The following is a 14,788-nucleotide window of genomic DNA, read 5'->3' on the forward strand; positions in this document are numbered from 1 at the left end:
TGTAAAATCTCCAGTCAGAGGTGGTGTTTGCTGGTTCTCTGAACTATTCAAAATTTCTGCTACCGGTTCTCCAGAACTAGTCAGAACCTGCTGAATACCACCTCTGGTCTAGATACTTTGGAGGAGGTTTCCTGAGGTTTTCTGCATTGACATTTAATGTGGCAAAGAACAACATCTATTTATAACCAAATATGTTTTTTTTATTTCTTCCAGGGCATTGTTATAACTCCTTTGCTCCTACTGCTTTTTGTAAGTATCTTAATGTTGATTCTAGTTGAGATATTGTATTGCTGTTACTATTACTCTATACTGCTCTATTGTAAATGAGTTGTTGCAGATTATTTTAAATTATGGAAGGATTTTGCATTTTTTCACTTTCTTTCTAAAGATGCATTGTAATTTCACCAAAACATTGCCAATGAACAATATATGTATTTTGTCTTACAGATTTGTTAGTGTAAGATATACTAACAACATGTTTTTAAGGCAGTAAAAATAAAAATGTCTCAAACATTGCTCATGACTACGTCATCTGAGTTAATAGTCTGTATGACTGATTTATAGATAGCACAGGAGCATGCAATTTAGTTTGGGCTAATGGACATCTTATAGTCTAAGGGAATACCATGAGTTTTTTCATAGAATGGTGATTAAGGGAAGGGAGAAGCTTCATAATTCACAAAAGGGCTTCTGTAACAGGCATTGCTACAGTAATTACAGAAGGCAGATTGATGTGGTTGCTTCCTTCTGTACTTTATAGCTTTCCTGTCCATCCCACCCAATTTCAATCACTTTAGCTCAGGGGTGTCAAATTGGTGGCCCATGGGCCAGATGCGTCACTTGTAGGCCACGCCTATCCCAGCTCTGTGAAAAAAGATTGCAATATGTCACATGACAGCAACTTGACACCACTAATTTGACATCTGTGATTTAGCTTATATACATTTTTGCTAAGGGATGGTGCATCCTTCCAAATAAAACAATTATCCTATGTCTATCTACCATTTTTGTTTTCTAGAAATTCCTTTGGAGTAGTGTTCTTGAAAATAAATATAATGTAAAAAGTATAATATTTCAGCTTGCTAGTCTTTTTTTTCACTAATAAAATGGTGTTTTCCAAGGGCACGTTGGAGCTTATCCCTGGACCATAAAGCTGGTCAAGAAAATTATCGCAGTTCTGTAGCATGAATTCCAGTTAAGATCTAAAAACTCCTACACAAAAAGTTAGCTCTGTATCCTTGGGCAAAATGTCCTCAATGAGGTGTCTTGTCTGCCAACTCACTTAGCTTTGAGCTAAAACCACACTTCTGGCTGGGGAGAGTAAGACTGGTGAAGACTGATGATCTGTATCTTTGCTGTTGTCACTGCTTAAACACAAGAGAAGAGGAAAGGGGGAAAATACAATATGGACCTTTGCAAGTGCAAATGAAGGTTGGCCCCAAATATTGGAATAGCAGAGAATCTGAATAGCAGAGAATTCCTCTGACAATCCTAAAGAGAAGAATGGCTTTATCCATGTCAACCGAATCTTGTAAGTTAAATGAGAGATTTTGTCCCTATTCAGGCTTATTGTCCAAAATGTTGGGCTATAAGCCTTCAGAGCAAGACTGGTTTTGTTCTTTTTCTTTAGTGAGACTAAAAGTTTTATTTTACCGTATTTGCCGGCGTATAAGACGACTTTTTTGCCCTGTAAAACATGCCTCCAAGTGGGGGGGTCGTCTTATACGCCGGGTCGTCTTATACGCTGGCAAATAGTAATTGGGAAGCACTGCGGCTGCCCGCGGCCGAGGCACTTTTGCGCACGGTGGAAACGAATCCCGTGAAGCCGAAAGGAGCAGCCAGCCTTCAGGCCGATGTAGGCGGGCCTCCTTCTCCCAGCTCCCAAGGACACGAGGCGCTCAGCGGCCTCCGCCGCACTGCCCAGCCTCCGCCGCACCGCCCGGCCTCCGCTCGCACTGCCCGGCCTCCGCCCGGCCTCCGCCGCACCGCCCGGCCTCCGCTCGCACCGCCCGGCCTCCGCTCGCACCGCCCAGCCTCCGCCCGCACCGCCCGGCCTCCGCTCGCACCGCCCGGCCTCCGCCGCACCGCCTGGCCTCCGCCCGGCCTCCGCCGCACCGCCCGGCCTCCACTCGCACCGCCCGGCCTCCGCCGGCCTCCGCCCCGCACCGCCCAGCTCTCCGCTCGCACCGCCCGGCCTCCGCTCGCACCGCCCGGCCTCCGCCGCACCGCCGCCTCCGCTCGCACCGCCCGGCCTCCGCCCGGCCTCCGCTCGCACCGCCCGGCCTCCGCTCGCACCGCCCGGCCTCCGCCCGCACTGCCCGGCCTCCGCTCGCACCGCCCGGCCCGCTCGCACCGCCCGGCCTCCACCCGCACCGCCCGGCTTCCGCTCGCACCGCCCGGCCTCTGCCCAGCCTCCGCTCGCACCGCCCGGCCTCCGCTCAGGTATCGGGCTGGGGCTGTCAGGAGTTTTACCGCTGGCGTGGCTCCGCGCGGCTCCAGTCCCGTGTTGCCTTGGGAAGGGAAAGGCAAAACCAGGAGCCGCTGCTGCCGTGCAAAGCACCGCCGCGGCTCTTCCTTTTTGCCTTTCCTTCCCGAGGCAACACGGGACTGGAGCCGCGGAGCCACGCCAGCGGTAACAACTCCTGACAGCCCCAGCCGGATACCTGAGCAGAGCCCGGGCGGTGCGAGCGGAGGCCGCTGAGCGCCTGCTTCCTTGGGAGCTGGGAGAAGGAGGCCCGCCTACATCGGCCTGAAGGCTGGCTGCTCTTTTCAGCTTCACGGGATTCGTTTCCACGGTGCACAAAAGTGCCTCAAAAAAAAAAGTGCAAAAGTGGAAGGTGTGCGGAAGAGGGGGTAGTCTTATACGGCGAGTATATAACAAACTCTATATTTTGAGTGGAAATGTTGGGGGTCGCCTTATACGCCCAGTCATCTTATACGCCGGCAAATACGGTATGTTCTTTGAAAGTTGTTCATTGTGATTCCGAAAGAGAGATCTTACAGGAATGCTTAATAATATATTTAATTTTCCTGGAAGAAGTGTTTAAACTTTGCCAGAGTAACTTGCTAATTTCCTATTTAGTTATTTTTTTTATTAAAAAGCTTATAACAAAGCCTAAAGTTCAAGGTGATATTGCAGAGTTAAGCTAAAACTTGTTCCCCATCAAAACCCTCACAGCCTCCAGGCACCAGGTTAAGACAGTCATGGAATTGATTAATTAATTCACGAAGGCCAGAGATGTATAATTGGCTATCATCAACATACTGATGGACTTTGGTGCATGGTGATCAAGGAGTTCACTCAACCGCTTCATGTATATGTTGAATAGGAGAGGGAAGACTACCAAACTCTGCAGCTTCTCACATAGTATATATACAGTACCAGAATGCAAGTATGCAGATAGTCCTCAACTTATAAATGACTATAGTTAGAAACAGAATTGTTAAGTGAATCACCGCAATTGTTAAGTGAATCAGACAGTCATTAAGCAAATCTGGCTTCCTCCATGGACTTTGTCAAAAGCTGGCTTGAAAGGTTGCGAATGGCAATCACATGACTCCAAGATACTACAATCATCATAAATACATGCCTGTTGTCAAGTGCCCAAATTTTGATCTATTGACCATGGGGATATTACAACAGTCCTAAGTATGGAACTGGGCAAAAGTCACTTTTTCAGAATCGTTGTAACTTAAAACAGTCATTAAGCAAATAGTTTTAAGTCAAGAACTACCTGTATGCTTCTTGATCCCTTGTACTGGATTCTTACTACTGGTGGAAATGATTAAACAAAACTGACAACTCATGGCATCCAAGGAGTTCACCCACTGCTTCATGTGTATGTTGAATAGGAAAGGGGAGAGCACCAAACCCTACATGGTTTCTAGTTAAACAGAATCATACAACATTTTTAAAATGGTTTCTGAGTGTGATTATTTTAATGAGAAATTAGAATCCTTACTATAGTGACATAAGAAAATACCTTGTTAGGAATGTAAGTCACCTAACAGTTGGATTGGAAATATATAAACCAGGATAGACATTTTAATACTGTCTCTTTAAGGGAATGCTAAAAATTGTAATTGGGTGTAGTTCCTCAAACGGCCATAAGATGGAGCCAGTAACCTGGTTTTCCAGAGAGTGTTGCTAGTTGGTCGATGTTCTGATGTTCGCTGTTTTTGGTTCCTGTATTTTCCCTATTGACTGTTGCTGATCGTCGTTATTCTTGGATTGATGTGAGTCTATTACTGAACTGTTTTTGATACTGGACTTTGTTATTGGATTATCCCTGGACTGAAAACTGACTGCTATAACCGTGTATGACTTGGACTGTGTTGGACTTTGCTTAACCGTTTACTGGAAGTAAAACCTACATTTTACTATACAGTGTAGCTGTGTGCTGTGTGTGTGTTATTCAACATTACTCTCACTACGTCTCCCTGTGTGCACTCATTCTCCTAACAGGGAATTACCTCAACATACCTGGGCCTGAGCCACCCAACATTTTGAAACTACAAGAAATATAGAAAGAATATTTTCATATCAAATCTAAAATATTTGATACATAGAATATAATCAGCTATATAGCATGTCTCTTTCTTCTTTTCCTCTTTTTTTAAAAAATAAATATCACAGTAGCAAAATATGCACTTTCCTTCCGTTAACGTGTCACTGTTACATTTCCTTATCATGCCTTTGAGAAAGGATTGCTTCAGGATATCGGCGTGGTGGAGAAATAGTTTAATGGTTATGATGCTTGTGTCAATTTTCTTTGAATGTTCTAGAATGGCAGTACATATGAGGCACCAGTGGGAAATTAAATGAGTCATACCTATGTGCAGTGGCATGGTTTTTTTTAACAGCATAAATAATTAAATGCTGTTGTGTTCCAAATTTGACCAAAAGTGTTCACAAGAGGACAGTTTTAGAAATCTTATTTAATTCCATCAAGCTTTTTGGTTTGTAGCTACACTACAGTATACTGGAACTTCAAGTGCACATCCATGTACATAGACAAAAATGTGTCTGCACAGAGATAAAACAATACGCAAATAGCAGTACTTTCAAAAAAATCAATTAAAACTGTTACGTTGAGGAGCTTTTCAGTGTTAGTGCTGTTTGAATTTTTTTTTTAAAAAAACTAAGTAATCAAAATATAAACCTCAAAAGAGCTGCTATTGTGAACTGTGTTGTGGTTTGCTATTCTTTGTAATGTAACCCAATCCTAGTAAATGAAAGCTCCTGCTTCTTTAACTTCGTTTCTTGATATACTTCATTTGGACAGTATTAATGCAAATAATATAGCATTGTACACTATTCATAGAATGAAAAGTTAGTTGTATTTCTAAAAAGCATGTGATTTTTTGAGTGGAGAGAAAAATGCATTTTTACAGTTTTATGTTTTTATGGCTTGATGCTTTATTGTTGTTATGAGGTGCCTTGAGATGTGTTTTAAGATGGTCTGCCACACAAAATCTTTTAAATAAAGGCAACAAAGAAACATATTTTTAACATTGCTAGTATTGAGTGTGGTGCTAAATTAATCTATTTATAGATTGTCCGGGATAAAACCACTGCAATCTTCCCAGCTACTGTTTTTAGTTTTACAACTTTACATATGATAAAACATAGGAAGAAGCCATTGATATTGAAAATGGACATGTTGTACAGTATTATCTTTTCTCCAAGGCACTAGCGTTTTTTTAATCTAGTGGTTAAGGCAACAGGCAAGAAAAAAGGAGATTGTGAGTTCTAATTTCTCCTTAGATATGAGAATCATGTGAGTGAGAATATCATTGCTCAGATATTTGTTACTCTGTCAAAAATGAAAGAAGTTGGTCTGAAAAGGATGGAAATATGGAATGGAAGTTGATTTCTATCATATTATTCTATGTTTTCGCTCTGTTTATAATTCATTTATAATTACAAAATAATAATAATTAGTAAACAAATTCACTAATTATTTTAGTTGTCCTTAAATCTAATGATACTGTCTTAGAAAGGAATATAAACTAGAAAAGTGAGTTTCTTGATACAGATTAACTGATTGATTAACTGATTTAGCTGAAAAATGTGGCTTTATATATTACATTATCATTGCACTTTGCTCACGTAAGCTCTGGACTTGCCTGTTAACTATGTTGTTGGATCATTGCAAGTTCTGATTCAATGTTTTTCTGGCTCAGTTTTCTACTTTATCTGAAATAAAAATTGAGAATTTTTTCTCTCTATGAGACTGTAATTGTAGATACCATATTCTGCTTTTGTATTAACTTCAGTCTTGCCACACATGCCTGCAAACTCTTAAATATAAGCAAGGTTTCTTTGGCCTGTGTTGGAACCAAAGTATGCTAGGATAGGATTTTGGGTAAAATCAATAAAACCAATCTTTTTTTTAAAAAAAAAATCTATTTCCAGTCAGTTTAATTATCTTTGACTATTCTGTATCAATGGGCATTGAATTCTTAATCCCAGCTCCCAGTTCTGAGCCCAAGTTAACCATTTGTTCCTCTTTTCAGAGTCACATGCATACACAGATCATGTGATTGTAACTTTAGTTTCCTGCTGGCTTCCCCATTTACTTTGCTTGTAAGAAGCCAGTAGGAAATGTCAGAAATCACAATCGTGTTACCTGGCTCATTGCAACATTGTGATTGCAAGTCAGGCATCAAGTGCCGAATTGCAGTCACATGATCTTGGAAATGCTGTGTCATAAAGGCCCAGGTGTGAAATAAATCAAATCTATGGATTTTGCATTTGTTTTCTGAGTTTAAATAAATCCATGCTGCCTTCTTGTATAAAAAGGCATAGTCAAAAATGGCTTGGCTTATAGTTGTTCTAAATGACTGTTCTCAGCATTTCAAGGCAAGTAGAAGAGAGCTGATTGAGGGTTGACTTCAAACTGGCTTGTGAGGGATTGTGAGGTGGAAGTGGAATGAAAACTCTGTTATATGGAAGACCTCTGGAGATATAAGCTCTGGTAGAATGTAAATGTGGAATTTACATAACAGATATAAGTTCTGGTGGAACATCTTGATTTTTCCTCTAAGCCTCAACTTAACAGCACTTGAATGTTGGCTTTAATTCTAAGATTTGTTTCTACCAGATCCTGAGGAAACATAATATAAGGCAGCCTTTCCTGACCTTTGTTCTCCAGTTGTATTTAGTTATGACTCCCAGTTTCACCAGCAAGTCAGTGATGATACTGTATGAACACGATGCAAAACTGTACAGCGTAGTACATCTGTAAGGTGTTAAGAGTTATTGGTTCTGGATATTGACCCAAGAGTAGTTGTCACTGATTGATTTATATAGTATGGCAGAATGACTGACTAATCATTAATCCTTTGGTGGAGGATTAAGTCAGTATTGAGCTTTAAGACCTTCCTGAGGATAATGGATATTGCTTGCATTACCTTGATGGATATGTTTATATATACAGTAACAAATTCAATGTATGTAATATATTCCTGGAATTTTCCCATTTTTTATGTGATGCCACAGGAGTATATAAACCTACTGGTCTAAACAGATTTCAATTTTTAATTCAAAAAGGTTGGTAGCTTTTTCAAAGGACGGGAGCCAGAATTTCAAGATCTTGAGAAACTTTTAGCATTTTCATTCCAGATCTTCTTCTCCTGAGAATATCAACATCTTATGTAATTTCTCTGTTCTTACAAGACTTCAGCTATTTAAACAGAGACACACACAGCCCACATAAATTTTGGAATGCTGCAGGGGCTATACAGAGATTTTGCACTGTAGATCTAAACAAATTCATAGTTAAGCCCATTGTAATTAAAATCCTATATTAATGTTGTACTTCATTTTGTCTTGTAGCTTGGATCCTCCTCTTCTGTGCCTTTTTCATCTATATTCTCACAGCTGTTCATGACTGTTGTAGTTCCACTCATAATTGGACAGGTAGGTTCATTTCTGGGGTTGTAAAAGAAAACTGTTTTTCACTTAAGAAGATAAGTTTTAAAATTTTAAAAATAAAATTTTAATAACAGAGGTGTTGAGAATGAGCACCTGCTCTTTCCTCAAAACTTAGCTTTTTAGCATCAAAATAAATATTATGTACCTGAAGGTTGGACAAAGTTGTCATCTGATTCAGAAACAGTCATGCTGGTGAAAATGAGGACAGCATCTCTAAGGCACTTCACTTGCTAGAGCTGAAAAGCGAACCAGTAAAAATAGTTCTGCAAACCTTATGTGCTGAAGTGTAAGACTGTGTCCCAAAATTAGTTCTGTTTATTTACAAAAATTAAGCATTTTTGGTTACCCACCCATTCCCAAATTGTGGCCAGTTATGTTTATGTATAAAACAAATAAAATAAAAGCTTTATGCACTCATCTTCCTAATATAAAACTGAAATAGTTGAAGGACATGAGTCCATGGATAAATCCAGATCCCCCGTGTCTTAATAACATCAGCATCTAACCACACCAACAACAAAAAAGTTGTTTTTTACGCTTTGTTCAGAAACTCTATGGGGACATTTGTATTAATCTCATTAGACTTATTCAGAAACACATTTTCTGAAATAAATTAAGGGAGACATATAGTTGGGAGTGATGTTTCCAAGTGAAATAGTGATGAAATAAAACTTGGGTCATTTGGGGTTCCACATTGCTTAACTTTCTTCAATATTATACATCTGAAGTATCCTATACAACCTTATAGATCATGGGTGTCAAACTCAAGGCCTGGGGGCTGGATCCAGCCCACGGGGTACTTAAATCTAGCCTGCGGGACCACCCTGGAAGACCTGGCCAATGGTACTTCTGCCAGTGAAAATTGGCTCCCGAGCTCTGTTTTCAGCTGCCACGGCCTCCTGCATGGTCTCAGGAGCCCATTTTCCCTGGTAGAGCACTCGGGCTGCCACAGGAGTCCCTGACATGAGTGATGTTGAGCTGCCCCACCCCACCCCAGGCCCCCCACCCCCACCCCCCCGAGGTCAAACACAACCCTGATGCAGCCCTCAATGAAATCGAGTTTGACATCCTAGTTATAGATTGTCAATATATGTAAGTAAATACATACTTTAGATCAGCAGCCCCCAATCTTTTAGGCATCAGAGGCCAGGTCCATAGAGAAAGACCGGAGGGGGCGTGGTTTTGTGTGTTGCCTGCATCCTGAGATTGGAACATTGTTTGTTTGCACAACCTAGTCTCTGGCATGCTGCAGCCCAGTGCCAGTCCATGGACCAGGGGTTGGGGACCCCTGTTTTAGATCATAGATATATATGTTTTTGTCTTAGTATAGTTTCTTGATTCCTAAATATGAACTAAAATAAATATATGTATGTGGAGGCACATAGAGGCACTTGCATGTGATTTGGGGGGTGAAGAAGATGAACATTTTAAGCATAGTTTCATGTTTTTCAACAATAAAAACAAAATGTCATCAGGTGGCGGATACTCTCTCTTTCTGCTTAAGGGAAGGTAAACTATTCAATAAGTATAGGGAAAAAAGACAGGGGAAAAAAGTTAGCCAAGGATGTTTTTTGATGCTGGATTGCATGGGATCATTTTTTTTTCATTGATTATTTGAATTAATACTATCATCTATCTCTCTATCTCAGTTTCCAAAAGTCTGGAGATAGGAAATCTAGCAGTTGGGCAAATAACTTCAATATTTGTGACTAGGACCTTGCTAGGGCTTTGTAGAGCTCTAATTGAGTCACATCGAAGAGTGGGGTGTGACTCTCCTTTTTTGGCAAGTGATATGAAGTCTTTTGATTTGCAAGGCTAAATTTAAAAAAAAAAACTGACTCTGTAATCTTGGTTGCCCTGTTGGGCACAACATACTGCTTCATGCATGCAAGGCAGCTTATGTTTTTTTGCTCTAAGTCATCTCTCAGTTAGGGGTCTTTGAGAACTTTGAGTTGACAAACGCATAACCACAGGCTGGTCTAACTCTGAAATGGGCCACTATTCACAGGGTAAGATAGCCTTCAATCTCCTACATACTAAGCATTTTCCAACAAACATAGTAAATAAGTAACTGGGTGGCTTATATGATCACACTTGAAATCCAGTAATTCTATAGATATATGTGCAAGATTGATACCTGTATGAAATAACCATTGATGTTATTTGCATACTCTAGTGACCAACTCTTGTCATTTGATCAGTGTATAAAATGTTAAATATTCAATTGTTTAACGGGGTTGGCAATTAAAAATACACATAGTCTACATTGAAATTAGTTAATATTCATGTCTGAAAAGGTGCATACACTCAATGGTTTCATTACAAATTTTATTTGGAAAAAAACAGTAAAATTTAAAAACATATGGAAGATGAATAATAATCTCATGACTGGGATATAGTCCAATTCCCTGTCTGATGAACATGTGTGGAAGGTCCAGTAAAACTTTGAGACCATTTAGCTCAGTAGTACCAATTGCAAGTGGCAACAGTTTTTCTGTGGATTAGGATTGGGAGCTTTTCCAGCTAATCCTGAAGATGCAAAAATTGAATCTGGGAACTTCTGCATACAAATTCTGTCATTTGCCCTTGGGCCCAAATCTCCTTTCATGTGCAAAGGGCCCCATAATTGCCATAACAGTAAAAAAATTAATGGAGGGAGAACTAAACAGGTTACATAATAAAAACTTAATAGAAATCTTCATATAAAAAGTGATCTGCTACAGACTTGACTTGATTTTTATATTATTGCAGAAAAGTATAGACCTGTGTTTTGCGCCCCTGGGGACTATTATTGAAGGTTGTTGTACATGATGTGCCACAGTTTCTCACATTTTATGCCACATATAGCAAAGTATTGTTACCTCAATATGGTGCTGTGATTTGTATTTACCTCTCAACCATATTGGCCTAAACCCATATATCTAGGCAAAAAATGTGGTCTTTTTGTTTGGGTTGTCTCATTTTAGCAGGAAAGTGACAGGCAGCAGGAAAAAAATGAATGTCCTGGTAATATTTCCCTTCTTTTTTCCGCTGTCCTTCTCTCTTTTCTAGGCCTAAGTGCTTCTGACAGACTTTTATTTTATGTTTTATTTTAAAGAGTGATTTATGATTAAAAGTTAATGAAATAGAATTTTCCACAGTGCTTTTATTATATTCCACCAGTTTGAACATTTTTCAAAGGCGCACATTGAAACCCACTGTTCTCTATGAATAAATAATAAAAGCCATGTCTGTACATTATCATTCACGCATTCTCTAGTTGCCCATTGGTAATCTATTTGCCAGTCAGGAATGAGCACTTTATATTAAATTATCCTTAACTAAAACACAAATTAGTTATTACAATTGCACTAATTTAAAATATGAACATATGGTTTTCTGTAATTGAGACCTACTTCATAAGCTTGTTAGATGGTTTTATTCAGTACAAAATTGTCTAAAAGATTCGTGTATGAAGCAAGAAGAACTCAATCACTAGCTTTATATACTAAACCATCATTTGGGACTTGCTAAATAAGCCACAAGACCTGTATTCATACCTCATAATAAATTATAAACTATAGTTTACAAACAAATCAGATTATGGTTTCTGAACCACAAGTAATATAAACATTTTCTATAATGTTCAGTAAGTACATTGTAAAGTGATGGCATGTTGTTTTATGTCTGTTGAAGAAATTTGTAGTTTAACCTCATGTTCTAAAGCTTCTTGGTTGGGTGGGCACCTAAAAAAAAGCTTTTTTCTGAACCCCAAGTGGATACATTGCATTGTAGATGCTCTGCTGAGCCATTCTGGATGAGTCACAATTGGTAGAATGAATCGTGGAATGCTTTTGTTCTGGGTTTCAGCTGAAACAAAGCTTGTCTGGATGTTGGAGTGATTTCACTCAGTGAATAGAGCAAGACTGTTGCATGATAATCCCTTCAGCAACTCTAATATGTATGCCATCTAATCCTGCTATGTAGACAAACCTTCCAGAGCCTTGCTTTCCCATTCCATAGCATATTCTATAAAGTCCCTCATTTCCATCTTTGCAGCACCTCACCTGTTCCCTGTCCTATGTCTCCCCTCTAGTACTGCTTCTGTCAATGTCCTTGGCTTTTCCTGCCAGCAAGACACTTTGGTACAGATCAGTCATGTTTTGGTCTGTATTCAGAACAAAGCAGACCCATTTTTCCAAAACAAAGAGCATGTTTCAGTTCAGAGGCAACCTCTCCAAAGATGTTTTTATGCACAGAATGTCTGGTACATCAACCATTTTTCACATCTTAGTGTTTTATATTGATGCAATTATTTCTTAAAATGCCCATTAAAGCTATAAGCAGCAATCATATTCTTTTCTGTGCATTGTATGTTCTGTTTCTTGTCTTAACTGTGACGAACAAATAGAGCAGATGAAGCATTATGAAGCAAAGAGGAAAGTTACAGTGAGCACCAAGAAAGCTCTAGAGAAATCAAGGACTGCCCTGTAACCAGGTAAATTCTCTGAGCTGTAACTCCTTTCTTGGGTGAAGGCCATATCATATATTTTCCACCCGTATGAACATATTACATTTGAGATGCAAAGGGCTTCTGTGTGACAAGGAACAATTTCTCAGGTGATGCTGGTTTGAAAGGTACATACCCCACAGGTCCCAATTCAAAGAGCTTAGGAGGTTTGATCTGATGGGATTAAATTTGAATTTATTGCAAGAAACTAGGTAAATTTATAGCCATTTCTGCATCTAGTGCTGTTAATCTCATTGATTCGGCCCCTGGTAAAAGCATTAGGGAATGGCAATAAAAAAGTATTTGTAAAAGATGAGCAGAACAAAATGGACTGTCCTCTTTAGTTAAGAGCTAGTGTGGGATGCAAGTGAGAAAGAATATATAGAAATGAAATAAGAACTAGTGATTTTTCTTTGTTAGAACAGTTCCTCATAGTCTTACTTTAAAATGGGGGAAAGTACTGATGGTAATTTATTAGTAAAAGAGTAAAGTAGTCACGGACATTTCTATTGATGCCTATATTCCTTCATCATCCTCCAACTTTTAACTATAATTTATTTAAGAGAAGTATGCAGGGGGACTACTTTGCCTTTCAAGGGAATGTGTTTTATGGCTGAAGCACTATATTTTCTCAGTGGGTAAGTTTCTATGATAGTCATTATTTAAATGAACCCACTCACCACCACTCTTTAAACTTCAAATTATCCCAAACCCAAAAAGTTCCCTATTATTTATAGAATTGCCATGGATGCCCATTTAATACAATTGTAAACTTATGGGGAATAGCGCAAATCCTCACAGATTGGTTATATCTCTCATCTGTGTCTCTTTCACCTGATCCTCTTCCCCCACCATTTTTGGATGAATAATCCAAAGCAATGAGCTTCTTTTGCTTGTATAAACCCTCTATATCCGGGGTGTCAAACTCAAGTCCCACATCACGTCATGCGCTGGCTATACCACCCCCAGTTTAGCGAAGGGGAAAAAGTCACAATATGTCAGGTGACGACAACATGACACCGCGAGTTTGGCACCCATGCTCTACAGCAGGGGTGTCCAACCTTGGCAACTTTAAGACTTGTGGACTTCAACTCCCAGAATTCCTCAGCCAGCTTTGCTGGCTGAGGAATTCTGGGAGTTGAAGTCCACAAGTCTTAAAGTTGCCAAGGTTGGACACCCCTGCTCTACATGGTTTAGAATCTTAATTGAGAAGGATTAGAATGTTCGAATCTTGATTGGGAAGGGTTCGAATTATACAGACCTCTGTCCATACAACATGCTTCTTATGCTGGCAAGACTTTAGGAACTATCATATATTTAAGAAAAAAATAAAAATAAGAAGCATTGTTAATAAATATTTCATTTCAAACCTGTAAGTAGTTGTATTCCATGTAGAATCATGTATATCAGGACAAGCCCATATCATATGAGTAAGTGCTTTTCTGCATTGCAAACTAAGCTACTGGACTTCCATGCATAAACCATATGAAAATGAAACAGCATTATTAACGCATTATATTACATTGATTGCAGTCAGCCAGATATTTAGACTGGATCTGGCATTTTTGTCCACTTATCCAATCTTATCAAGGACATAGGCAGATATTGTTGTTTAAACTGCCTTTTGAAATGGATTGATGATGATTTTGTCAATGCCAATGGTATTCAAGTGTTGCTCCTGGTCTCTGGGGATTGCACCAAAGCACCTATTATTATTGGAACTACATTTGCTTTCATTTGCGATAGTCCTTATACTTCCATTTGCAGGTTTTTATATTTTGTTATTTCTCTTCTATGCTTCTGTGTCCTGGTATTGCAACATCCACTATCCAGATTTTTTGTCATTTTTTTTTTGACAGGTGTTAAGTCTGAAGTGTTAGCAGATGCTTGTCTGTTTTAATTTTAAAGTCCTAGAGCACTTTAGCTTCTTTATTTTTATTGCTTTGTGTATTTTGTGGCCCCACCAGTTCTTGCTTTTTGGCAAGTAGTATTCCAATACCATTGTTGCTACTTTGTCATTATTCTTTCAGCAGCTAACCAGGTGGTCCACTGTTTTTTTTTTCAACTTCTTTGCAGAGGCAGCATTTACTGCTTGTTGTCTTCTCAATTCTGGCTTTGTTTTAAATGGTCAAATTTGATAATTCTATCTAGTGGAGCTATCTAAGGTTTTCTTCATTCCACCAAGCTCAAGACACCAACAATAAAGGAAAAAAACAGACAAAATCCAAGAAAAATATATATAAAGTGGAAACAAAAATTTAAAACAAAAGTTTTAAAAAGACAAAGACAAAAGAACTGGACAAACCAAAGAAGAAACATAAAACAGGAACCAATACTTGTTAATATTTCTAACTTACTCA

General features: G+C 39.2%; 1 protein-coding gene across 2 annotated transcripts in view; it reads left to right on the forward strand.

Annotated features, from left to right (window-relative positions):
* SLC10A7 (solute carrier family 10 member 7) overlaps nucleotides 1-14,788 on the forward strand; it is a 145,203-nt gene that overhangs the window by 99,740 nt on the left and 30,675 nt on the right. The window contains exons 6-7 of one of the 2 annotated variants that reach the window (XM_026668776.2): nucleotides 214-249; nucleotides 7,841-7,924. In XM_026668776.2, the coding sequence (XP_026524561.1) occupies nucleotides 214-249; nucleotides 7,841-7,924 (120 nt within the window). The remainder of the gene's footprint in view (nucleotides 1-213; nucleotides 250-7,840; nucleotides 7,925-14,788) is intronic. The other variant, XM_087963064.1, reaches the window with a different exon arrangement.

Source organism: Notechis scutatus, chromosome 4, assembly GCF_049901735.1.
Source record: "Notechis scutatus isolate UNSWTSFEM ecotype Mainland chromosome 4, rNotScu1.2, whole genome shotgun sequence".
In the NCBI taxonomy this organism is placed as follows: domain Eukaryota; kingdom Metazoa; phylum Chordata; class Lepidosauria; order Squamata; family Elapidae; genus Notechis; species Notechis scutatus.